General features: G+C 37.9%; 1 protein-coding gene across 1 annotated transcript in view; it reads right to left on the reverse strand.

The window, feature by feature from the left end:
• The window catches only part of LOC121319949 (striatin-interacting protein 2-like), a 29,094-nt gene extending 2,808 nt beyond the window's left edge, over positions 1-26,286 (reverse strand). The window contains exons 1-20 of the mRNA XM_041257941.1: positions 26,139-26,286; positions 22,111-22,180; positions 20,736-20,810; positions 13,726-13,860; positions 13,450-13,570; positions 12,484-12,552; positions 11,663-11,769; positions 9,825-9,952; positions 8,942-9,121; positions 7,556-7,782; positions 4,895-4,960; positions 3,863-3,926; positions 3,101-3,172; positions 2,590-2,664; positions 2,130-2,227; positions 1,632-1,758; positions 1,092-1,192; positions 774-840; positions 406-510; positions 46-250 (exon numbers count right to left, since the gene is read on the reverse strand). Of these exons, the coding sequence (XP_041113875.1) occupies positions 46-250; positions 406-510; positions 774-840; positions 1,092-1,192; positions 1,632-1,758; positions 2,130-2,227; positions 2,590-2,664; positions 3,101-3,172; positions 3,863-3,926; positions 4,895-4,960; positions 7,556-7,782; positions 8,942-9,121; positions 9,825-9,952; positions 11,663-11,769; positions 12,484-12,552; positions 13,450-13,570; positions 13,726-13,860; positions 20,736-20,810; positions 22,111-22,180; positions 26,139-26,243 (2,197 nt within the window). The 5' untranslated portion in view covers positions 26,244-26,286. The remainder of the gene's footprint in view (positions 1-45; positions 251-405; positions 511-773; positions 841-1,091; positions 1,193-1,631; positions 1,759-2,129; positions 2,228-2,589; positions 2,665-3,100; positions 3,173-3,862; positions 3,927-4,894; positions 4,961-7,555; positions 7,783-8,941; positions 9,122-9,824; positions 9,953-11,662; positions 11,770-12,483; positions 12,553-13,449; positions 13,571-13,725; positions 13,861-20,735; positions 20,811-22,110; positions 22,181-26,138) is intronic.
• Between the last annotated feature and the right edge of the window lie 283 nt (positions 26,287-26,569).

Consider the following 26,569-nt stretch of genomic DNA (forward strand, 5'->3'; position numbering starts at 1 on the left):
CCTATTCAAACTGTGACCGCCTTTTACCTAGAAATGCTGTCTTACCATTTCCATATGCCCAGTCATCATTGAGACGATGGCGTACTTTCTGATAGATGGCAGACATGGTTTTCGTGTTGCTCTTTCTCCACTGACGCCCGAGGTATTTGGTCTGGATTTTCAACAGTTTCAAAACATACAGCTGCATCATCGCCTGCTTTACCTTCAGGGAACGTTTCAGGATTGGAGCGGATTTAAAAACCACCAGCATCTGTGATTAAAATAAAAATAAAACCGAGGACAGAGCATTTCAGAGACTTGGTTTCACTTGCAATCCTCCTTCGTTTTACAAGAGGGCTGTCACTCCATGCCCTCCTTCCTTTGTGGTAGTCCTGCTCCACAGTGTGATATTTCTTGCACTCTTACCATTGTCCTTGAATGTTTCCATTTAGTTAGCTTGTTTAGAATCCGCAGCAGGTTGATGCAAGAGAAGAGGTTCCGCCAGCAGAACTGGTTGTTGTCTCCAGCTTCCTACCAACATAAAGAGAGATTCAGCTTCACAGAAACAGCAGTGCCTTGTGTGAAACACTAAACTGACTTATTGTTGTGCATTATACATCAAATAGGTAATCACATACATATATTTTTATTATTTTTGTATTATTTGTATAATATATATATATATATATATATATATATATATATATATATATATATATATATATATATATATATATATAAAACTGGTTTCAAGAAAACTGAAATGTAATACTTGGAGTGGTTCAGTTTCTTACCAGGCTTTCAGCAGTTAACTCAGGCAGCTCATGAACCACACAATGTGGGAAATCCAGAACACAGACACTAGAAAGAGTCAAATCAAGTGGGGTGGAAATGTACATCACATAAACTCTTCCTGCAAATGATCAGTTCATACAAGCTTATCCACAGATCACCCCAGGCACGATGGCCACTTTAACAGCAGAAACTACAACAATTCTAATTACTGCCACATGTCTATAGAAATGACATCTCTGAGTGCATTTAATAAGAAAAATAAACAAATACACATATGGGTATAGTATGTACTGGAAAAGCTTGCAGTTTCACAATACCTGTTTTTGGCACTGATGTAAGACATGATGTTCTGATTGAAAAACTTCAGTATTAACGGTATACAGTTGGCAAACACCAAGTGCTGGGAGACATATTCAAACTGCAACAAATAAAGAAAAACAGGAACAAGCTAATGAAAAGTACAAACTTTTAAGTATCTTGTTAAAAAAAAGATCCACTATGAAACAAGGTCCCCTTGAATTGTATTAAATAACATTAGCGTCATGCGTTTTCAGTTTTCTTTTGGTTAGATAGAAGTGCCTCATCAGGCCATTTGCTAAGGGACCAGTGTTGCTTCTCTGTTGCGTCACAGTAAATATAGATATTCTTTATTTTTGCCATTAAACACCCACTGGCTTGTCTTTATTGTTACCACCAATAATATGGTAATATGGCAAAATATGAATTCATTTTTTTGTTTGCACTGGTTTTTGAAATTTAGGTCCAATACTTTCCCATGATGCATTGTATTTTTCCAGTACAGGATGAAAGCCAGTGAAGCAGCAATAGAGATACATAGTCAGGGTCTGGGTTCTCACCTGGTAGATATGGTTGAGTTTAAAGTGCTTTAGCAGCAGCAGAAGGAGTCCAGATATGGCCTTGACAATAATTTCCTTATGTCTATTCACATCGATTCCCAGCTTCATGCTTTGCAGGACTGTGATGCTGTTTCCCATAGAGAAAATGACACTGTGTTCAATTGAAAAACGTGATTGCCTTCACACAATACATCATCTCAATAACCTTCATATATATATATATACACACACACACACTTTAGATTTGACATTTAAATGTTGTTCCCTTTATACAGGTCATTTTTGTCCACTTATCATTGAACCAGGATGAACAGAAAATCAATTTATTTTTGTCTGAAGCAAATCAGATAGTTCACCCAAAAACATTATTTTCAAGCTTCAGAAAAAAAAAAAAAAAAAAAAAAACACAAAAATAACAACCTCCTTTTTTAAAAACTTTCTATCAACAGAACTGAAGCATTGAACACTTTCATGTGGCCAGCACCACCAAACCCTTACGGCATTTCTTCAGGTAACACATCAGCCAGGATGTTGATAGAGTCTGTCTTGGCCTTTGAGGTAGGGGCTGCAGCAAGCAGAAGTTTCAACAGGGCAATCTGCAGAAATAGAAACAATATTTGGAATATTCACACAAACATAATAAACAGCTGAGAAGTTTACATCATACCTATTGCGGAGGTTGAGAGTTTTTGAGCTCGAACACTAGCAGGTTTGTTTTAGCTGTCAAATCCTGATCAGTAAAAATATTCTGGACAGTGTTTCTTTAAATACTCTAGTTACTTGGTAAACACTGTTTGCCCTATTCACCTGCCTATCTGCACACAAAAAGGACAGGTTGCAAAAAAAAAAAAAAAAAAAACCCTACAAACTTTTGTTTTCTTCAAATTAAATTACTCTGACACTTTATACTCACATCACAACTTGTTTAACTGAGATTTATAAAATGATTTGCACTTACCACATACTGAGACAGGTTGGATAACATTCCCTGATAAAGAATTTCAATTGGGCTCTCCTCTACCTCTTCTTCTCCCTATCAAATCACATAATGAAATAACTATTTTTCACTGGTTTGAGGCCAAGAAATACATTTTTTTCTATTAATCCAAGTTCTCTCCAGTACACTGGGGGTTGTGGGCCTAACTGAATAATTCTAGTGCTAGCAGACTGGTGCCATGAGAAGAGAGTCTCCTGTGTTGTGCGTGTGCTACTGTATTTTGTTGACAAGAAAAAAAAAAAAAAGTTATGGCCCTATACTATACATCTGTTATTGTTCCTATTACAAGAGTACAATAATCTTCTGATCCCACAATGAAGAGGTAAACAATGAAGTGAAATCTCCACTCTCTAATTATTCACTCCAGACAACAGTAAATGCTAAAAGCAGGAATAGAAACCTGTGGGATTTTCTAGTTTAAAGTGACCCCACCACAATGTAAACTTTACCCCCCATTACTGCTCATACTGACCAAGGTCATTGGACACCGCTGTAATTGTTCCTCTTTCTTCATCTGGACCTCTGCAATGGAGACGTACTTATGCTGGTAACAAGAAACACATGAAGATTGGCTTATGTTAATATTGAGTAATCATTATTAAATGCTCTGTTTTTCTGTTTCCTGTAAACCAGTATTGCTGTTCTGAGGGTTAGGGCAATGGAAGCCTGTTTTGTAAGCCTTCTTTACATTAAAATCGAACCCTGCTTTTTCAGAAACCTAATAAAAAGTTCCTAAACCAGAAAACTCAAGCAGATCATTGAAGGGGTTTGGAAGCAGTCTTTGCTGTTTACTCTTATTAGAGGTGTAAAATAACTTTTAAAACAGCACATCAACTGACACCACATTTCTGATATTTTCCAGTTCCAGTATCATGATTAAAACCTAAAGCAGAAAACCTGATTTTAAAAAGAAGAACCACCGACCATACTGCAACAACAATAGTGAAGTAGCACATCCAGTATCGGTCTGCAGTTCACTTTCGCATGTGATCCAACTGTCTTGTGCAGCTAATGGAGTTCTTTACAGGACTGTTGAGACATTACTGAATGACTTTGAACTTCAGCAAAGCTGCTGCCAGCAAACAAACTGTACAGTTCATCATAATCATCACTGTGCAACAATGTGGACCATCACTTAACCACTGCCACCAGGTCTGTTCCTGTTTGTTCAATGCCAAGTCATATTGCTTTTTAGCACGGAACACATTTCTTAGTTCAGAGTTCCTTTACATACCTGTTTGAGCGTTTTCACACTTTCATGGATAGGTCTCGGCAACCCCACCAGGGTGTCAATATCACTGCAGGAGAAAAACACACCCTTGTATACTCAAAACCTATTTACACATAGGTATCTGACAGTGGAAACATCACAAAGAAGGGCAGTCTCTTCACAGGGAGTTTAATCATGCATGCAGCATTAAAGTACAAGGGAATACAAGCTTGTGTGTAGCTTGCGGTAAGTGAACAAAGACCAGACCACTATTCTTTTCTGTAAAAATATTGTTTGGATCAAGCGTAGAATGAATTTACTAATAGTAGATTAAAGGTAGGCTAGGCAGCAGTCTTTCTAGTGGTGGGAATGAAAACACAGGTACCAGGATTTAGTGTCTGGTCCCAGTGCTGCAGCTACAGAGCAGACAGCCGCCAGCCGCAGTGGAATCCCCTGGAGCATGCTAAGTGCTGGTGCTCAGCGTGCACCAAGCAGGGAAAGTACAGACAGGCAACTTGGCAGCAAAACTTCCAAGCATGAACATGCAAGCAATGGGCTGTGCCTTTGGAAAACAAAGGACATTCTCAAATAACAATAGATCTATGTAGAAATATAGGACGCTGCAGTATTGTGTCGTACAGGAACGCTATCAACGGACCCAGAAAGGTGAAATAAAAAAGGGGTACAAAATGATGGATTTTTCTCTTTCCCACGGGTCATTCATTTTATTTATTTAACAAGATGCTTTTTATTTTGTATTACTACTCAGGCGCAATACTTTAACTCAATACATACAGATTCAATGCATCTCATTAACAGCACCAACAAACTCAACTAGCCCATCATAATACAACTGTCAACATAGAAGCTGAGAAAGTGTTGTGGATGGTGACAACAAACTGATGAAATGGCTATCGATCACAGACATAAACACTGTGTCTTCATCATACTATTCAAAACACACCCAACGTAACTCTCAATTGCAATGGTACAATGAACCTCTATAGAAAACACATTTCTTCTGGTGAAAAATAAATGCACTCCTGCAAAACTTACTTTCCCAGGGTGAAGCCGATGAATTTGTTTCTGCTTGTTTCCAAAAAGTGTTCAATATCTTTTTCTCTGTTTTAAAAAAAGAGCACGTATTAACAGCAGTAACCCTCACACACACACACACACACACACACACACACACACACACACACACACACTACATATATATATATATACACACACACACACACACACACACATACACAGTACTGTGCAAAAGTTTTAGGCAGGTGTGAAAAAATGCTGTAAAGTAAGAATGCTTTCAAAAATAGACATGTTAATAGATTATATTTATCAATTAACAAAATGCAAAGTGAGTGAACAGAAGAAAAATCTAAATCAAATCCATATTTGGTGTGAAGGTACACTTGCACAAAGTCAGGGATTTTGTAGGCATATAGTCAGGTGTATGATTAAATAATTATACCAAACAGGTGCTAATGCTCATCACTTCAATATGTAGGTTGAAACACAATCATTAACTGAAACAGAAACAGCTGTGTAGGAGGAATAAAACTGGGTGAGGAACAGCCAAACTCAGCTAACAAGGTGAGGTTGCTGAAGACAGTTTACTGTCAAAAGTCATACACCATGGCAAGACTGAGCACAGCAACAAGACACAAGGTAGTTATACTGCATCAACAAGGTCTCTCCCAGGCAGAAATTTCAAGGCAGACAAGGGTTTCCAGATGTGCTGTCCAAGCTCTTCTGAAGAAGCACAAAGAAACGGGCAACATTGAGGACTGTAGACGCAGTGGTCGGCCAAGGAAACTTACTGCAGCAGATGAAAGACACATCATGCTTACTTCCCTTCGCAATCGGAAGATGTCCAGCAATGCCATCAGCTCAGAATTGGCAGAAAACAGTGGGATCCTGGTACACCCATCTACTGTCTGGAGAAGTCTGGTCAGAAGTGGCCTTCATGGAAGACTTGTGGCCAAAAAGCCATACCTCCGATGTGGAAACAAGGCCAAGCGACTCAACTATGCACGAAAACACAGGAACTGGGGTGCAGAAAAATGGCAGCACGTGCTCTGGACTGATGAGTCAAAATTTGAAATATTTGGCTGTAGCAGAAGGCAGTTCTGCTCATAACTCATGTTCCACAAAACTACTGTTATAATCTATACAGGTTATTCAGCTATTTTAATATTACAGAGAAAATATACCAGTGGCTATATAAAATACAGTGTGTCAAAATAAACTAGTTATGTTTACAATAAGACCATTTTGCAGCATTAGTGTCATATAGCCCTGCAGGGAATCACATCTTGTTTAGTGTTTGGCATCCGTAAGTACCTTCAAATTGAATTACCTATAGTATTTATAATTGCAACTATTCCAACACAGTGTTAATGTCAGGAGCTGCTTCTGCCTGCCATCAGCATTTCTCCTGAGCTAGATCAGACTATAGAAACAAGAGCCTGTATATAAAAATTGAATGTTATTTGAAGTCACTTGGTCTTTAATAAAATACAATTCTACTAGCACCATGTACAGAAGTATGATCACTAGCATCTATGATAAAAGCAACACACAGTTTAGACGGTTTCAATAAGAGGAGCTATTTTGTCCCAAACTTATATTGTTTAATAATAAAATAAATGAATTAATAAATTAATAAATCGGTATTCTTACAGTTATAATGACTTTCCCAACAGTCAAAAAATAAATACATAAAGGGATTAGCACAGGCAATGCTTTTTAGGTTTAACTTTCTGGCATTTCATACAAAGCTTAAGTTAAATAATTTAACATATTGTTCAGTGACTCAAGGAAGAACCAGAATTTTTGCATGACTTTACTTGCAAATGTGTGTGTGTGTGTGTGTGTGTGTGTGTGTGTGTGTGTGTGTGTGTGTGTGTGTGTGTGTGTGTGTGTGTAAAAGTACAGATAAGTCAAATGAAGTCTAGCTTATTTTAATGCAAAATATATTAGATCTTTGAGCTTCTCTTTTGCATAATATTTCCGTCTATGTATTTGTATATTGTTTTATAAACTGAACTATTAAACAGTCAAGGCTGTACAATATAAAGGCTAGTTTTGTGTTTGGTTGCTTCACAGCCATATTGTTTGTGGTCAATAAAGCAAATACAAATAATTTTTGTTATCATTGTAAGTTTTTGTACAGTAATTCAAAGTAACATTACAATTAAAACATAAGGCTGTAGTTAATGCATACCCCATCAGTTAACATGAAAGTATGTACAGTATTTAATGAAAGCATTCATGACTTCAAAGGTCATGTTGCACTTTACTGACCCCAAATTTTACTCACATAGGGGTCTATTCATAAAGGGTTAATGGCTGTCGTTAGGGGAAAACAGGAGCACATCATCGGATTTCAACCATAGACGATTATTTGGTACAACAGGCATTCACTCCTGAAGGAATATTTTAAACAAACTGAGAATCAGCACGTGGCGAACAAAATTCTATTGACCTGTATTGGAATGTATTGTATTGAAACACCCATGCTCAAAGAACTGGGTCAATGATTGGCCCAGAGGGAAGATTGTTCCTTACTAACGCCGCTATCTGCATTATATGATTTACCATGGAGGTTCCCCATCCATTTACTCACCAGGCTAAACCAAGCTTTGCTTATTTGACATTATCTTTCTCCATGGTGGTACAGCCTGGCTGTAGTTCTTCAACTCTTACCTGACTTTGGGTGCCCAAGGCAGCCCCCTCGGGAAGCACACTCTCTCTGAGGGAGGTCTGACGGGAGGGGGAGGGGGCTGGATGATGACGTCTCTGTCCAGGAGACCCACCTCACCCTCAATCCCGCTGTCCACATCGTCGTTGTCCTCCTCATCGTCCCGCGCTTCGTCGTTCTTGAATGGGTCGCGCTCATTATAGGCGTCCAGGCTGTCCTGTTTCACTAAGGGCTGCAATGTGGACATCATTAAACACCATCTTAAATTCCAGTGGTGACAATGTATCTGCTTATATGCACAACAGGATGACCTGTAAACCTCCTGTGCTCTTTTGTGTTAGGCTTGTGAAAAAGGTGCATAATGGTTTAGACCCCAGTCAAAGGAAACTGGGCCAAGCAGACACATTTTAAAACCACCCAGTTGAAAAAAAAAAAGAAAAAAGAAAAAAGAAAACGGCTTGTTGACTATGGTACTGTGATCATTTTAACAATCCCATCCATAAATCTGTGCTTTTTAACAAAACTTAGAATAGTCACTCCTAAATTGGCGTATAAAATGTTACCTTTCAAAAAAACATGCCAAGTATTATTCAATGTGAAAAGCAGAACTGGCAGCCCATCAAATGCAAGCTTTAAAAGACTAAATAAATATGTAAAGGAGCTTTGGACATGTATTTTACACACAGCAGCGAAAACAGACATTGAAATTAATAATAATTAAAAAAAAAAAAAAAAAACACACAGAAAAACCTGTATTTAAAAGCAATCTGCTCTTTCCAGCCTGAATCCCAGAAACAATTGTTCTTTTATCAGTACAAGTCAGTGAATCTCTAATCAGCAGTGGCCTGTCACACGCTTCCACAGTATGCACTCCTTTGTCTGACAGGCATAAGGCAAGACTGAATTGTTTCCAGTGTCTTTGTCACATTGAGGATATGCCTAATGTTTTGTATGCTCCTCTCAAGAAGAAGGGCTCTCATTAAAACTGTTGTCGCGTGTGGTGTAATGCTCCTTGTTTAACTGCTGTTAAGCCAGACCTACAGCTATTACAGTGCAGAATTCCTGTTGAAAAGCTTGGAAGCCACACTCCACGATCAGAAATCCTTCAATTACATTATAATACATACTCTTTTAGCTTACAAGTTTAAATTTGAGAACAGAAGTGCATAGCCAAACAAAGAAAAGTATTTGAGTCCATTTCTGATTTCTAAAAAAAAAAAAAAAGTTTCTCTTAGGCCCAGTAAACATGCATTTAGCAAAAAGTAAATTCTGCAAGAAAAAAGGGACAGACTTATTAACAACCTGAGGAACAGTTTTACCCAAAACAAATATAGAATAACTTGAAGAAAGCAGGCGACATTGACTCAGAGTCCAGGGCACGGCTCGCTTACCCTGCGGCTGCTGCGCCCCCGTCTCTGCTGCTCGATGAGCTCCATGGCGGAGGCCGGAGGGGAGGCTGCCCTCATGCTCCGCACTACCTTGATACTGTTCTCAGGGAGGGGAGGCAGGCACAGCGCCTCCCGGGTCTTTACCTTCTTGGCTTGCAGGTCCTCGAAGCCACCGAGAGTAAACTGAAAAAATACACAAACCACTTTAAAGCTTACACTGCCCAGTGGCTGTACAATATTGGGTCAGTTTCGTGGTGGTAAATTAGTCTACATTGCGTACATGAGTTTAACTTTTCTTAGGGACAATAGGCCAAACGGGGCAGAGACTCTCAGAGTTAAAACATGCATCTGAGTCAAAGAAGGATGATTATCAATTGAACTGTTATTTGAATTTTTCAGGTACTGTCAGGTGAATACACTGAATTGATAATATCGCTGTTAAACCAGCTATGACACTAAGCTTGGCACACTTCTGCAAGCCTACCATCAGTTTCTGCATCCTCAAGCAAAATACTTTCCTGGGTCACCTCTCTTCTCAGAGCAAAGCCAGGTGCTTGCAGATAGACAGACAAGAGACTTCAGTCTGAAACTTAGACATACATTTTCAAACTCCCTACCTAAAAAGATACTGCTGCCTAACTGGCATTCGAAAACGACCAAGTCCACAGAGCTATTAACACAAGATGTATGTTTCTAATAAACAGGTGACAGATGGTCAGGTTCCTCCATATATCCCTTTTTTGTTCAATAACAGTAATGTCTAGTGATCAGGCATCAACCAATATGTACCAATATGGATCAACCCATAGACGCACAGAAGGCACTTGGGGTTGTGTTATACCAGACTGCTGGAAAATATGAATTTCTATCAGTAAGAGTTTCTCACCAGCAATGTCTTCCACAGGAGGAGAAGGACCTTCTTCATGGGGAAGTGAGGAGCGTTCATGCTGCAGAACTTGGTAACCATTGTAAAGAGAAGCAGAGCAAAAGGTTCTCCATTGTACACCTGGGTACCTAGGAGGGTGGAAAGAGGTTTTATTGGACCTAGTGGTACTGCTTCTGACTGGAAACAAACCAACCGAGAAATGTATCGTACAAGAATGGTAAAACATTGTCTTTTGAAGCACATAGCACTAAGGCAAGTGTAGTCATTTTAATGTTCAACTTGGCAAAGTTACGGTCAAACAAATCTGTCAGTGACATATGTCTCATTCCAAGGCTACACATTTAAAGGTTTTCAGTAACATGAAAAAATATCACCATGGACAGATATCTCCCCCTAGATTATGATGCACTCATTAATAAAAAACACCCTTATCAAGCGTGACCAAATTGTGACAAGCTGTTCTCCAGGACACTGTTATTCAATCTTTTGTAAACAGAGACCGGCTCAGTGTTCTTGTTGTACAAGAGATCCTGCTGGACCACTTTATAACAAGGACCATGGCAAAGCAACCCTTATGGTTTTTTTTTTAATTTTTTTTTTTTTTTACATTTTACCCCAGTGTAAAGTAAGCAGAAAAAAAAACATATGCTCTTTTTGAAAACCTAAAAATCCCAGGGATCACAAGCAAGCTTTCATGTACCGGTTATTGAGAAAGACTGCTCTAGGATATATGCAAAACTAGTTTAACACATGTAATAATTATGCAAATACTGCTCACATAGACTTGAAAGTCCCTGACAATTACTATATATGAAAAGTATCTCAACTGTGGTGTTTTTAAATCATGATCCAGGCATACTTCCTTCTTGTTTTAAACAAGACAATTCATCTATTTCACTCTACCTGCTCACATAATCACTATTGTGATGCTGATGCATGTTTTTAATCCAACACCATCTTCAGTTACATTTTAACAATATTTTCACTTTTTTGCATTTTAGCTATACCAATCACCTTAAGATTATAAATATACTTTTTTTTTGGGGAGGGGGGCACATGATTTTATTGTGCAAGCAAGAGTTATAAAGCTACTCCGATTATGGGATATGTAATTATGTAGGTACAAATATATTAACACTTCACTAACAGCAGGTTATTAATTTCTATATGTCTTAAAAGGTCTGTTGCTGCAGCTTGGCATATAAGAAACAGCATTACTGACTCCTGATAACTGTTATGACTGTTTTTTTTCAGTCGAAGGAGCTTGTAACCTTACTGTCTGATCGGAAACATGGGAATGAATTTATGAACGATGCAGGGCACTGAAGGCAGGTTTCAATAGCTGTGTGCTGTCAATCAAACATTTGTCTTTGTCAGTCTCACTGTCTAAGAGGATATCAGATGGCTCTGAAAAGTTTTGATGGTTACAAATCTAATACAAATTACTGTATAAACTACTGTGATCAGGCACAAATAGCACAGCTTGTGTTTATCTTTTCTTTGAGGCAAGCGTGTAATGTTTTTAAGTATGAACAAATTGGCTTGCTAAGCCTCCTGCCAAACAAACTTGATCTTTGCTTCTTGCAATTATACTAATCGTCATAATCATAATCAATGGGACATGCAGACATCCACCACCCTGAGACATAATGAAATTATTGTGATGAAATGCTAAGGAAGGTCAGCGTCCGGTCAAAGTGCAGTATGTAATCTGGGGCTAGAAGGAACATCCTAGTGAGAGAGAAACCTTACCCATCTATACATTGTTACTATACGAGAGTGAATCTGGTACAGTAGCGCAAGCACACACACACGCACCCACACCCGCATGCACTCACTCAGTTCTGTTCTGAAGGACTCTCTGACAGACTGCCACTCTGTCTTCTCATCTTCAGTCTCCAGGCGAATGGTTTCCACCATGAGGTACATGCTGCTCAAGAGGACTCTGCAATGTAAAAATCAACAGACATCAGTACTAGGTATTCAGAGGAACAGCAGCTCTGTTTCACCATCTGTGTGTAAGAGAGGAAACATTTTTAACTCATGTCTCTAGGTCCTGGGCTTGTATTGCAATAACAAAATGTAAACGCTTTCCATGCTGTATTTCTACACTTAAAAATGGTTGTTATTTTTTGTTTGTTTAGACAGACAATGTGATCTTCACACTGTAATGAACCTGTAATAATGCCAGCTTGAAAGCACTGGTATCCTTTATTTTTAAGTAGCATTCTCTACAGTCAAGCTAGACAGAGGCCTTCTATATTACCAACGCTTTCACCTTTTTACCTGCTGAAAAATAATCTATGGTTTTGTCAATAACTGCCTGTTAAAAGCATATAACAAAGGAGCCAATTCAATTCACTTTTAGTTGAGAAAAAAATGGGGGTTGAGGAAAATTCATGGGATAAACAGACCACATTTGGATTTTTAAAAAAAATTTAAAAAAATTATCAATGATGATGGACACCCCCAGCCAGTATCGTCAAGTTGAGGTGTGGGATCTGAACTACAGTCATATGGCTCACCCAGCACTCCAAGTGGCAGTACTTTTACAAGATGAGCCAATGGGAACCCTCTGGAAACAGGCATCTGTTGCCAATACAAAAGAGATGGGGCCCTCACCTGAGCAGATTCACTACCATGCAGGTTCAATCCTTACCTGAGCTCTGTGCTGTCTGCTAGAGAAATAGCTGGCTTCCTCACTGCACTGCTGCAAGCCTGGTTATTACTGAAAAAAATATAAATTGAAATAGAGGATTACCACCACTCACTGGCACTATATAAAAATATAGTGTGCATATGTGGTGATGCCCAGAAACGTCTTGTGAGGTGTCACTGCTGCCTAGTAATGCTGCTGGTAAGACAGACAGATACATTTCTGTCTTCCACATCTTTGAATTACTCAGTAGAGACAGACAGCTTGGGATGCAATTTCACAGCTGAAACCAAATTAACACGTACAACCTTCTCATTAAAAACCTGCAGGGACCACCAAAATACTTATTATCTAGGCTCTTTCTCAACACTATGGAACTGTTGTAAATCAGCCCAAGCAGTGCCTAATGCACCATGCTGTAATTATAAAGTTTTTAAGAATACCACACTATACAGGCTTTGTAGTATCGCTTTTGGGGGCAATAATCATTCTGGCCAATTAAATTGATACTGCTGGAAAACTGCTGTGGGCCACTACCGAGGTAAAGGTGCTGAAAGTTGAATGTGTTCTCAGTGGCACCATGTAGAACAGAAACCTAGACTAAGACCAAGCCCTTAAACTTTAAGGAACGAGGTGCTTATAGCAGCATGTAAAATACTGGAAATTCCTTCATATATGTAGTCCTTTTTTCTGTGCTTTTTAATAAAATCATAAATAGAAGCTATGATTTGTTGTTTGAGTTACCTATTTTTTTTAGGACATGTAAATAAGAGCTTTTAAAATATATACAATAGCAAAATATAAATACTAGACGTACTAGGCGAGTGTACTTTACTACTGCAAAAAATGGCAGTCTAAATGGTAAACATTTTAAAGCAGAAACTTTATTGAGTTAAACATACAGTAGATTTACAGCTACGCTAGATAAATGCATGAAAAAAAGGCAAGAATAAATAAACAGCTACCTACTCTATTTCCATGCTGAGCAGCTCTAAGAGGGCAGTGAAGATCCCCATTTCATAGAGAAGGAAGGTGTTGTGACGAGACCAATAGAGCACGTCCACTTCACAATCACACTCACCAAACACACCTGGGGGCACAGCGAACAATTCATGCTAGAGGTTCAAATATATTTGGCTTGCTTGTTGCCTGCATGTTTCGTGCAGAGAAGCTGTGGCATTGCAGTATGTGCTGGCTTTGTGACTCAACGCCGAAGGAAGCGAGTGACGTTCTCAGCCGTTATACCTTGTACTAGGTAGAGAATGGCCCTCGACACCTTCAGCCTTTTATCTCTATTAGTAACCTCCAGTGCATCCAGCAGCCTCATTATGTAGGCCTTCTGGTCTGGGATGTCCAGTTCTATCCATCTCTTGTCCTTCACTGTGAGAAGACAAAAGAAACAATTAGAGACAATCAAACTGACAACTTGTGTGTTGCAGCACAATCTCAACTGTAAAGCAAAGGGCCTCTTTTAATTACTGCAGAGGATCTAAATATTGCCACCTTCAGATAATTTCATTTGGTTGTACAAAAAACTTGCAAGTGAATCTCTATTTTTCTATTTAAAAAAAAAAAAAAAGCATGGAAAATTCTAGCAAGGGTTCTACTTCATAATTTCAAAATCGAATGCTGCATGCTATAGTACATTTATAGTAAACCAGTATCTGCAATGTATCTAAATGTCTAAATGTAAAAGAATCTAAAAAAAAAAATCTAAATGTAAAACTAAATTGCCTAAATGGTTTAATAGATCAATTTAAAAAAATATTCAGCGAAAAAAGGCACTTTACAGAGCATTAAAAAAGGATCAAAAAGAAAGTACGCAGAAAGAGTACACAGAACTGCAAACGCAAGTCAAAAAGGAAGTTAGAAAGGCCAAGAGAGAAATAGAAATTAACATTGCTAAGGGAGCTAAAACCAATTCCAAAATGTATTTCCAATATTACAACAGCAAGTGAAAATTCAAAGAGGAAATTAAATGTTTAAGAGATACAAATGGCAAAATCGTAGATGAAGAAAAAAAAATAGCAAATATATTAAATGATTACTTTTCACAAGTTTTTACAAAGGAAGATACTGACAACATGCCCCACATGTCATCCAGTTCCTATCCAGTTTTAAATAACTTTAGCATAACTGAGGCAGAAGTGTTAAAGGGACTAGGAGCTCCTAAAATAAACAAATCCCCTGGGCCGGATGAGATCCTCCCAGTAGTACTCAAATAAATGAAAGAAGTAATTTACAAACCACTAACCAAGATCATGCAGCAGTCTCTTGACAAAGGGGTGGTACCGACAGACTGGAAAATTGCAAACGTAATACCGATCCACAAAAAGGGAAACAAAACTGAACCAGGTAACTACAGGTCAGTAAGCCTGACTTCTATTATATGCAAACTTATGGAAACTATAATAAGATCCAAAATGGAAAATTACCTATATGGTAACAGGGTCCTGGGAGACAGTCAACATGGTTTTAGGAAAGGGAGATTGTGTCTAACTAACTTGCTTGATATTTTTGAGGATGTAACATCGATAATGGATAATTGCAAAGCATATGGCATGGTTTATTTAGATTTCCAGAAAGCTTTTGACAAAGTCCCGCACAAAAGATTAATTCTCAAACTGAACGCAGTTGGGATTCAAGGAAACACATGTACATGGATTAGGGAGTGGTTAACATGTAGAAAACAGAAAGTACTGATTAGAGGAGAAACCTCAGAATGGAGTGTGGTAACCAGTGGTGTACCACAGGGATCAGTATTAGAACATAAGAACATAAGAAAGTTTACAAACGAGAGGAGGCCATTCGGCCCATCTTGCTCGTTTGGTTGTTAGTAGCTTATTGATCCCAGAATTTCACCAAGTAGCTTCTTGAAGGATCCCAGGGTGTCAGCTTCAACAACATTACTGGGGAGTTGATTCCAGACCCTCACAATTCTCTGTGTAAAAAAGTGCCTCCTATTTTCTGTTCTGAATGCCCCTTTGTCTAATCTCCATTTGTGACCCCTGGTCCTTGTTTCTTTTTTCAGGCTGAAAAAGTCCCTTGGGTCGACACTGTCAATACCTTTTAGAATTTTGAATGCTTGAATAAGGTCGCCACGTAGTCTTCTTTGTTCAAGACTGAACAGATTCAATTCTTTTAGCCTGGCTGCATATGACATTCCTTTTAAGCCCGGAATAATTCTGGTCGCTCTTCTTTGCACTCTTTCTAGAGCAGCAATATCTTTTTTATAGCGAGGTGACCAGAACTGCACACAATATTCAAGATGAGGTCTTACTAGTGCATTGTACAGTTTTAACATTACTTCCTTGATTTAAATTCAACACTTTTCACAATGTATCCGAGCATCTTGTTAGCCTTTTTTATAGTTTCCCCACATTGTCTAGATGAAGACATTTCTGAGTCAACAAAAACTCCTAGGTCTTTTTTATAGATTCCATCTCCAATTTCAGTATCTCCCATATGATATTTATAATGTACATTTTTATTTCCCGCGTGCAGTACCTTACACGTTTCTCTATTAACTGTCATTTGCCATGTGTCTACCCAGTTCTGAATCTTGTCTAGATCATTTTGAATGACCTTTGCTGCTACAACAGTGTTTGCCACTCCTCCTACTTTTGTGTCGTCTGCAAATTTAACAAGTTTGCTTACTATACCAGAATCTAAATCATGAATGTAGATTAGGAATAGCAGAGGACCTAATTTTTAGGAAAGGGAGATCTTGTCTAACTAACTTGCTTGATTTTTTCGAGGATGTAACATCGATAATGGATAATTGCAAAGCATATGACATGGTTTATTTAGACTTCCAGAAAGCTTTTGACAAAGTTCCGCACAAAAGATTAATAGCAAACACTGTTGTAGCAGCAAAGGTCATTCAAAATGATCTAGACAAGATTCAGAATTGGGCAGACACATGGCAAATGACATTTAATAGAGAAAAGTGTAAGGTACTGCACGCAGGAAATAAAAATGTACATTATAAATATCATATGGGAGATACTGAAATTGGAGATGGAATCTATGAAAAAGACCTAGGAGTTTTTGTTGACTCAGAAATGTCTTCATCTAGACAATGTGGGGAAACTATAAAAAAGGCTAACAAGATGCTCGGATACATTGTGAAAAGTGTTGAATTTAAATCAAGGAAGTAATGTTAAAACTGTACAATGCACTAGTAAGACCTCATCTTGAATATTGTGTTCAGTTCTGGTCACCTCGCTATAAAAAAGATATTGCTGCTCTAGAAAGAGTGCAAAGAAGAGCGACCAGAATTATTCCGGGCTTAAAAGGAATGTCATATGCAGCCAGGCTAAAAGAATTGAATCTGTTCAGTCTTGAACAAAGAAGACTACGTGGCGACCTAATTCAAGCATTCAAAATTCTAAAAGATATTGACAGTGTCGACCCAAGGGACTTTTTCAGCCTGAAAAAAGAAACAAGGACCAGGGGTCACAAATGGAGATTAGACAAAGGGGCATTCAGAACAGAAAATAGGAGTCACTTTTTTACACAGAGAATTGTGAGGGTCTGGAATCAACTCCCCAGTAATGTTGTTGAACCTGACACCCTGGGGTCCTTCAAGAAGCTACTTGGTGAAATTCTGGGATCAATAAGCTACTAACAACCAAACGAGCAAGATGGGCCGAATGGCCTCCTCTCGTTTGTAAACTTTCTTATGTTCTTATGTATCATTTTCATGTTGAGAAGCTGATTCAATAGATACAAATATTTTAGATTAAGACCTCAGATTGCTCCCTAGGTGCTTTTTCCATTCTTGCCTATTAAATTAGACTGCTCTTTTGATTAGTGTAGTAATGAAGGAGGATTTTATCTGCAGTAGTATCCTTACACAATGGCAGGTCAGGTTACATGACCAATCTCCAGAGGTTCCCAATAAATGTGTGCTGTGGACTAGCCAGCACATTACCCTTTAAAAACACAGTACAGCTGAAGACAAAGATGATATCGATTTGAGGCCCCAAGTGTTTCTAATGTGTGTAGATTGTGTGTGTTTGTGTATCTTCCACAATATTTCCCATCATTCCAGTTCCAGTTCCATTCCCTGGTTATGATTGCATCAGTGCTGTACAATGGATTTTGTTTGGTTGTTTAAACCGTGCTTCTTAATTTTCTTGGCGCAAGAAAAATTATAGGAACTAACAAATTGTATTTAGATAGCTTAGGTAAAACTGGATACTTATTTTTTATGTAGTAAATTTTGGATAGAAGAACACAAAGAGCTGTACATACATTGCTGTAATGTAACTGACTTGGTGCATGAATGGCAAGTCACTTATCTGTATTAATATAAAAAGATTGTGGCATCTAAAAAGTACATTGTGCAGTATAATTTTATCTTAACACAGTGGTTTTGTAGTCTAGTATTGCATTTCCCTTTGCAGCTTCAAGAGCACATACAGTAACCATAACAACTTTGTTTTTATTAATCTTTGTCTTGCAAGAGCCCTGGCTATATCCAGCACCTGACTCAGAGAGGTCCGAGAGAGCTCAGGTAGGGAAGGAGATCAGAGGGTTTCCTTTCCCTTACGGCCCCTTGACTGGAAACTATCCTCAAAGCTTTTGACAAGAGGAATATATGCTACTGCCCTTCATTCTGAAACCACACCAGAACCACATAGTCCAGTTTTAAACAGCAACGTGGTGCGAATGAACACAGACATCTTAATCCATTCTTATTGCTGTTTAGAATCGCTTAAGATATCATAGTCTATTTCAATAAAGACACAAACTGGTTCAGCAATACTTGCGTTTTCAAGAATATCTATTAAAAAAACTGCAGGGTAATTATGCAGTGTTTTTGTTCTACTTCTAAAGGTTATATTTTTAACTACTTTCACATATCTATACAAATCAATCCATGTTTTTTCTTGGTTTCCCTTTTCTAAGCATATTACTGTAGAATATGTTCATAAAAAAAATGAAATGAAACCCAAAACTGTCTGAGCCTCAGAAAAATGCAGATTATTCATTTTCCTCAACAAAGTCATTCAAGAACATGTTACAAATGGCAATTGCATACATATGAAACATTTTGGATTATAAATATAGCAACTTGTCAGAGAAAACTGCATTGTGGCAGAGAAACTTTAAAAACAGGCCTAATTTAATCGTGGTAAGAAGCGCAGCTGCAAAGCAAGCACTCGCTGGAAGTAACAATGAGGGGATACAATCTAATTGCTGCAGATGACTCCTAGGTTGGAGGTGAGCTTGCCAAGTCCCTTGGTAAGAACAAACAGCACTGTGGCAAGTGCTCTGAAAGCCAAACCCCACTGGGGAAACGAAAACTGGAGCACACTGAGGTAGCACGTCCTCTTGATGGAATAAGACAGCTGCAATGAAAATGATTCACACAAGCAGGAATCGCTTTAAAAGAACAGACCTCATCATAGACATGCCTGCAGTGGCATTAGGGCTGTATACAGTGCTTGTATTGCAATACACTGAAAACTACTATTACTTCAGTATAGTATCCCCGTTGGCAGGTATATGCATCCATATCGTAAAGAGGTATGTACTGTTTGTATCGTGATACAAGACCAAAAGCACAACAGAGTTCATTGTAGTTCACCAAGTGTTTCTTAAATGAAGAACGTGCTTTACAGTCAGTATGAATACATACTTTCCTTAACTCATTTAATGAAATGATCATGTGATCTTTTATGCATCATAAATACTGTATCGGGACTTGCATACCGTAATATGTATCGTATCGTGGCATCCCTAGTTTTTATGTAGACTTATATACAGCAAGTTGGTCAATGTAAGCTGCTTCTACACTGATACAAAAAGTATGTCCTGTACTAAGTAAACATTATTGTATATTTATTTACTATTAAATATTTGTCCAGGACCTCCTTCATCCTGTTGGCACAGACTCAGGGTCATAACAGACACAAAGATGATATTGTGGTAAGGGGCATGGTGAGAGAACCTGGCTGTTGATACCACTGGTGCAGCATTCAGATATCCAGTCCTTTAACTGCAACACTGCCAATGGATTTACAACACCCACCAAAACAGCTTCAAACAGAGACATTTTCCTATTCATTTTGATAAGCTGCTAGAAACAGGATTCTGATTGAGACAGGACTAAAGCAGTTGAAACTGAAAAGCCTCGTAAGTGATTAAAAGTCCATTACAATAGGTCAATGGCTGGCTGTCGCTGGAAAAGACTTGTAGGAGGAAAGCTACTGAACCTGCCCTTGACCACACTCTCCTCAGTCTTACAGCACACACTAGTACTGTTGACCTATATCACACAAGCACTTAAACACAGAATTCGATTAAAAATGAAAGAGTTCTTAAGGTTTGGTCACACAAGCAACTTTTGTTTGACGGCAACAGCTGTCGCCCATGTGTTGCCTTGTGTGATCGGCCTCGTTCACATGCGGTCAACAACAGGGCAACAATCAACGTGCTGCCCAGAGTAGAACTGGGTTCTATTTTTATGGTGACAGGAAGGCAACAAAATGTATTCCAGCCAATTCTGCTTCAGATCAAAGTCCCACGTTCAAATATGGCCATTTGGACACATTATTTAGAAATAAGGCCAATAGACTTCTTTCATGAAAATGGCTTTTTATGGAAAACAAAATTATTTTAAAACAGGAACTAAAGGAAGCCACTCTTCAAAAGTCGGTTGACGAATTTGGGGAGCCATTCTTTGGTAAGGATCGCATTTGAATTTGATATATATCCATTTTCTAATTTTAATCATAGATGGCATTTATAATACAGTATTAAAGTTATACCACATATTTTTATACATTTATCATATTACAAGATCTTGACTTTTATTACCCTGCTCTAGTTTGAATGGTATGATGTATGATAAGATAATCATTGTTAAATACGCAGAACTGTGCTGTTCAAATGTATGGATAAGCTGTACTCTCCTAAAGGGCAGTATTAGTGTGCTCTTAGTATAAATCAGAGTTTTTTTGTTTTATTTATTGACCATCTGGGCTAGTCATTACTTAGCTGTAGTTAGGAGATGCATTTGTGGATTGAGTGGGCAATGACTCTAAACAAGCTAACCTATGCAACACTGGAATTATAGTTTAGAGAGCAGAACAAGCCCACGTCTGTGTGAAGGGCAGGGGGTTTGGCAGATCTGTTATAACATATACTACAAATTCCACTAGTACCAATGTTAAACAATAAGTGTCATATCTGTATATATAAAAGACAATAGAACACAGTTAGATTTTTTAATTCGTAGCTACCTTGGGTCTTGAAATCTTCTTCAAAACAATCTCTGTTTAAGGCAAATTCAGGTTCTTCAGTGTAGCTGTAAAGTTCTGGAAAGAGTAGGGAAAACAAGGCTATACAAGGAGTATAAATCACTAAATGACCTACTGCTACATATGCATTAAATACTGGATCAGTATTGGTAAATGACATGTTGCTTGCATTCAATATTTCCTTCTGAACTAGGACGCCAACACAAGTACCTTTATCAATACTGACATGAAAACCCAGGACCAGCATTACCTGTGACAGCTGTTTGCAAGAGCGTGAAGAAGGCTTGCATAGTCTCTCATTAAAGGTTTTATTTTAAGTGACAGGTTGCTATCAAAAGTGCTCAAGTTCCCTTAAAGCCCATTTTTTTTTCTTTGCATGCCCCTTTATGGAAATTATTCACAATGTTGTTTCATTGCTACTGTAGTAAGAGCAGAAGTTTACATTAAGCATTGGACACGGGGCATGTCTTACACATATTTCGCAGCAACCTCACTGGGCCAGTGCTACATGAGCTGCTCACGAGAGAGGACCGTCACCGCCCCTGTGACAGCAAAGTAATCTAACCACATGTTAAGACGGATCAGCATGAAGAAGCCCTCTGGGAAATCAGCATCTTTCTTGGTTATTGCAACATACTCACCCTCTGCATAGGATATTCAGTTTAATTTTTAGGACTCATAACAAAATACAGGCTGAACATAATATACTATGGTGTCAGGGACAGTCAAAAATAACAAGTTCAATGGAAAACTTGCATCATAGATCCAAGCAATAGGGTTAATTCACTAACTGCAACAGGTGGTATTTCTTTGTATTTAACAGCCCAATTACATATTGTTTAAGTTATTTTATGACTGATGACCAATTGTGGATCAGCTGTGGGGGCTACTAACAAAGTGACTGAGGACCACACTTGGCCCCTGGGCCTTCTGTTGAGTACCAGGGCTCTAAATATAAATAGCCACTAAAAATAAGTTGTTTTTTTCATCTCAACAGATATTGCACAGATTAGTCTTTGTCAAAGGTCTTTTGAGAAAGCTGCTAATATTGGTCATTTTATAATTGTTTTAATGTATTTATTTTCCATATAAGTAGTTTAGTATTGTAACTAAATCAAACTTCAAGGTCTGTTAATTTGCTTTTTTTTTTTTTTTCAAAGCCCTTTAAAAACTAATGTCACATGGAATTACATCTTGGATAAAAAAAATAGCCTTTGGATTTGTGTAATTGGCATGAAATGCTTGAGCAGAACAGCGTTCGCTGAAAACACAGAGCACTCAGCCATAGAAAGGCTCCTTGCTTATGCCCATCAGGAATAAGCAAACCAAATAAAGCCTGGCATCTGTCTTGTCTCACCTGAAAGCTCTGCAGTGATGCTGTCAGTGTCTCCATATTCAAACTCCAGGCTTGGGGAGTCCACAGAACCCTAAAACACACAGGTTTAGTCAGTTCACATGAACAGTGTTAATATTCGCTTTTTATTATCTTTTATTTACCTTTCTACTAGCTATGCTAAAAAAGAATGACCCGCCTTGTAAATTAACATGGGATTGCACTCAAAGCTCCCCTGAGGCTTCCCCAGGGCATCAGGTACACAAAATTATAACCATAATCTGGCTCCAACACCCTTAAGATTTCAAATACTCTTGATACAAATGTGGCATTTGTTACATTCCATACAGACAGATACAAAGTGAATCCAAACAGCTACAACATATTAGTGTAAGATTTCATATCCATACCAATTCTTTAAATAGGTTCTCTTGATTTATAAACAAGCAGGCCAGTAATATACATGCCTAACCACAGCTTTAAATTTCATATACTTCAACAGTATATAAAGGATAGTATAGAATACGAATTAGAAATTCATTGTTTAGACACAATTTGATAAGCGATTCTCCAAATATAGGTAAAAATGTAAGTGTGATGTTCAGATGGATGGGTGAACGGACAGACAGACACGCCCCTATATCTCCAGTATCTGATATTCTTAGTAACGTCCTGGAAGCAGGTACAACTGCCACCACTATATCCCCAAAGGTGCAGATTAATGGAATTCTTCTCTTTGTTTCAAGTGAAAAATGCTTGATCAGCAACATTTAGAAATGTGTTACAGTCACCCCATTCACTCTGAGTAAATCAAGTAGGCACAAAATTATCCACTGATTTTACAATAATACTAGATGGTGTTGGAGAAAACACAATCATAAATCACAAGCTTTGGCCACAAATATTTCATCATCTTAGGACCGTGATTTCCTTAAGAGATACACACACACTGCATGCATAATTAGAAGGAAGGACAAAAGAACAAAAAAAAACAAAAAAAACAAAAACAGGAATGACATTAAGTATCTACAAAATATCTATGGAAATATTGCCAGTTATAACTGGAACATTTTGGTCATGCTCCAGAGCAGCTACTGCATGTGAGAATAACACACACAATGAACTATTTATCAAAAAAAAAAAAAAAAAAAAAAACTATAGAAATCCTTAACACCGCAAAAATATTGTGTCATTTCTTTCCCTATATAGACATTTAAGGGCTCAACAATAGCAAATACCATTATGCCAAAAGAGTGGAAATTTCAAAAGGGGAAGGCACATTGCATTGAAACTTGAAACAGAAAATTGTATTTACATTGTTTTTGTAGGAATTAGGAATTAGGAATTAGAATATTGGGGAAATTAGGACACAAGGTTCTTAAAATGCAATGGGTAAGATTCTGAAAGTTCTTATTAACACAGTTATTAAAAGAGCTTTCAAAATCTAGTTCTTGCACATTTATAGTTTCTTTCAAAAGTATCTGGCCAAAGCCCCTCAAAATTCTTAATCAAGTTTTGTATAATAAACACTGTCCTGCACATTACATAATCTCTTTAAATCCTGTAAATTTGGTCTTTAAACCATGGGGATTTAGCACTGAATGAAGACAGTTCTACCATGATAAAGGTTATTTGGTTCTTTTCAAGATTCAATTATATTACACATTAACATTGCCTAATTATTTTTTCTTAATACAGATGGTGTGTACACTCTCTACTTCCTTCCTGTAAACCACTCTTTTCCAGCATGTAGTTCATCTACATCATTTAAGAATAGAGAGGCTATTCCATATGTACTTGAAAAAGTTTTGTTTCTTCAACTAAGACATAAAAAATACCAAAGTATTCAAGCATCTCAAGTTCAGTTATTTGGAAGGAAAATCAGACCAGAATGATTTTGAGGCAAAAGTAGCAAAGTGACATACTTCCCATTTCATAAAAAATAAATATCAATGACCTACATCAATCATGTGAAAAAAAAAAAAACAAACATGTGTATTATACTGCATTAAGGATTTCAGAATGGTACTTTTAGGGTTATTGCTAATGAAATAATCCCACACACTGAATTTACCATGCATAGCACTACGTCAAAGTTGAAAAAAAAATGTACACCCTATGGTCATTTTGCCTCGGCAGTGTCTGTCAGGTGAGTGCATGCCATTCATTAAGGTAAGCAGCAATTACATTCTCCGGGTGAAGTTGTACCTTTTCTTTGGCTGTTGCAGCCTTTGCATTCTGTGCTGGAGTGTGATCAAAGTGAATATACTGTACCAATATGAAAGCTTATTTTAAAGGATGTCAAAGTCCCAAAACTGGCATGAAACCCTACTAAAACTGTCTTGCTTTTCAACCAACATCTGCAGTTTCTGAGAGCATCAGGACATTTGAGCTGTGCCTGCTCTCTTCTGTTCCTATGACAGACATCAATGAAGATATTTGCAAGGGGTATCATGGCTGTGTATTCCACATGCAAAGGAATCCCAAGCTTACTGGTGACAGGAAACCATTTTCATCAAATTGTGTTATAAGCAGGATATATGTAGGCTCAAGAAAGTGATTGCTGAAGTGAAATAAAAATACTAATTACAATCTATCAGCCAATGATTTCCCACTAGGACAGATACACAAGCACCAAGCAGGTATGACATTTGGCTTTATTAATGAATATATACTGTACAGAACAACATGAATGACTTGGTTTACAATGGGGTGTTTAAATGCTACCCATGTTGATAGTAATAAGAGTTTAAATCAATGCATAAAGCATATTATATAGGGTACTGTGGGCGACAAAGCGATATCCACTGAGATCACAGGGCTACTCACAAGTGGCTTGGTCTCATCTTACACAACATTACACAGTTTTTTTTTTTTTTTTTTTTTTTTTTTATTAACCTAAAAATTAAATAACAATAATACAACAGTACTGTTAATTTCAATGTGACATCACTTCTGCCTGATACAAACTATCGGATACAAAGACATTTCTGATGGCTGAATCACATATCATGGTCTAGTATATTATATACATTATAGAATTCATATTTAATCATCACCTGACTGAATCCACAATTATTACAATTCATCACTGACAGCATCTAGTTGTTCTAACTGACTGGGAGCTAAAAAGATGGGTGTTTACTTCTTGTCATGTTTCTTCTTCATTGTCCCAGAAAAGTAATGCCCAAGGGACAAAGTGCTCCAATTTTGACTAATTTATGCTCCACCAGAATAGGAAATGAATCTGATTAATCTAAAAAATGTGCATTTCGTTTTTTTTTTTCAACACTGCTATCGTTTTTTTTTTCAATTCCACTCCAATTCGACGGATCTACATTTTATCTGTCATCCTTTTCAGTCTACACCATCGTATCTAATTTCACTGTTGTGCTGCTAATACAGTGCCACCAAATACATCACTGAAAAAAAAGAAAAAAAGATAAAGAATGTGGATTTAAACTAACTGAAGTTTAATTTAGGAATGTCAAGACCTGCACTAGCCTATGTTCCGACCTAACCACATGGGCCAAATAGGGTAAGCAATAAAAGAAAAGCGATTACACTCGTCTTGTGAAAATCGGTATTGGAGGTATATAATATACAGGATTTATGTATAGACTTGAACGGCAGCAAAAATCAAGATGCTGGGTCTTTGAAAAGGTTTTCAGTCCTCTCTCCAATATGCAGAAGGAAATGGTATACTTCGTAACACATTGTGCTCATGTCATTAATATTATTAACAGCTTATTACTGATGATGGGCAAAGCATTACTTTTAAAACGTCACTGGCTCCCAATTCAGTATTAACAACATAATTAGTTACTAACGACACATCAGCTCAAGAAACAGTTTCACAGACAGCCGTCACATCACATCTGACGCTTCCACGCTTCCCCTATGTGTATTTTTAGCTGTAGTTCGAACGGTCATATATCAAATCGGACTAGTTGATATATGAGCCAGGATAAACGAAACTCAGCGGCACCAAACCCACTGCATAGTTTTACAACACGCCGAAATAAAATCCAAAGCAGAACAAATCCCCTCACCTCGGATTCTTTCCGTTGGTCCTTGAATAATTCTTTGATTTTAGGAAGAACTTTCTGTTTATTGTTGTTGTTATTGTTCGACCCTTCCATCTGGGCAGTTTGCATGTGCCCGACCTGTCACTGCTATGCATTAGGATATTTGAAACAGTCACAGTGTAGCTAGCCAGCTGGGGACTTCAGTCCAGGAAACACCTCCTTGTTCGCGGGATTGGTGGGACCAAGACTAATGTGGGACAGGGCTTGCAAAAAATGCGGTTGCAACTGGTCGCTTGCAATGTCAGTTAGGTCTAATAAAGTACGGGAGGCATTGTCTGGGGGTTTGGCTTGGGTTTTTGCTGTACGCATGCCTTCAGGCAGCAGCGGTTATGAATTGCAATAGAGGTCAATCATGAAAGAAGAAATAATCTGCTTGTATGCACCAATCCGTCTGT

The sequence above is a fragment of the Polyodon spathula genome, chromosome 8, assembly GCF_017654505.1.
Source record: "Polyodon spathula isolate WHYD16114869_AA chromosome 8, ASM1765450v1, whole genome shotgun sequence".
NCBI lineage: Eukaryota > Metazoa > Chordata > Actinopteri > Acipenseriformes > Polyodontidae > Polyodon > Polyodon spathula.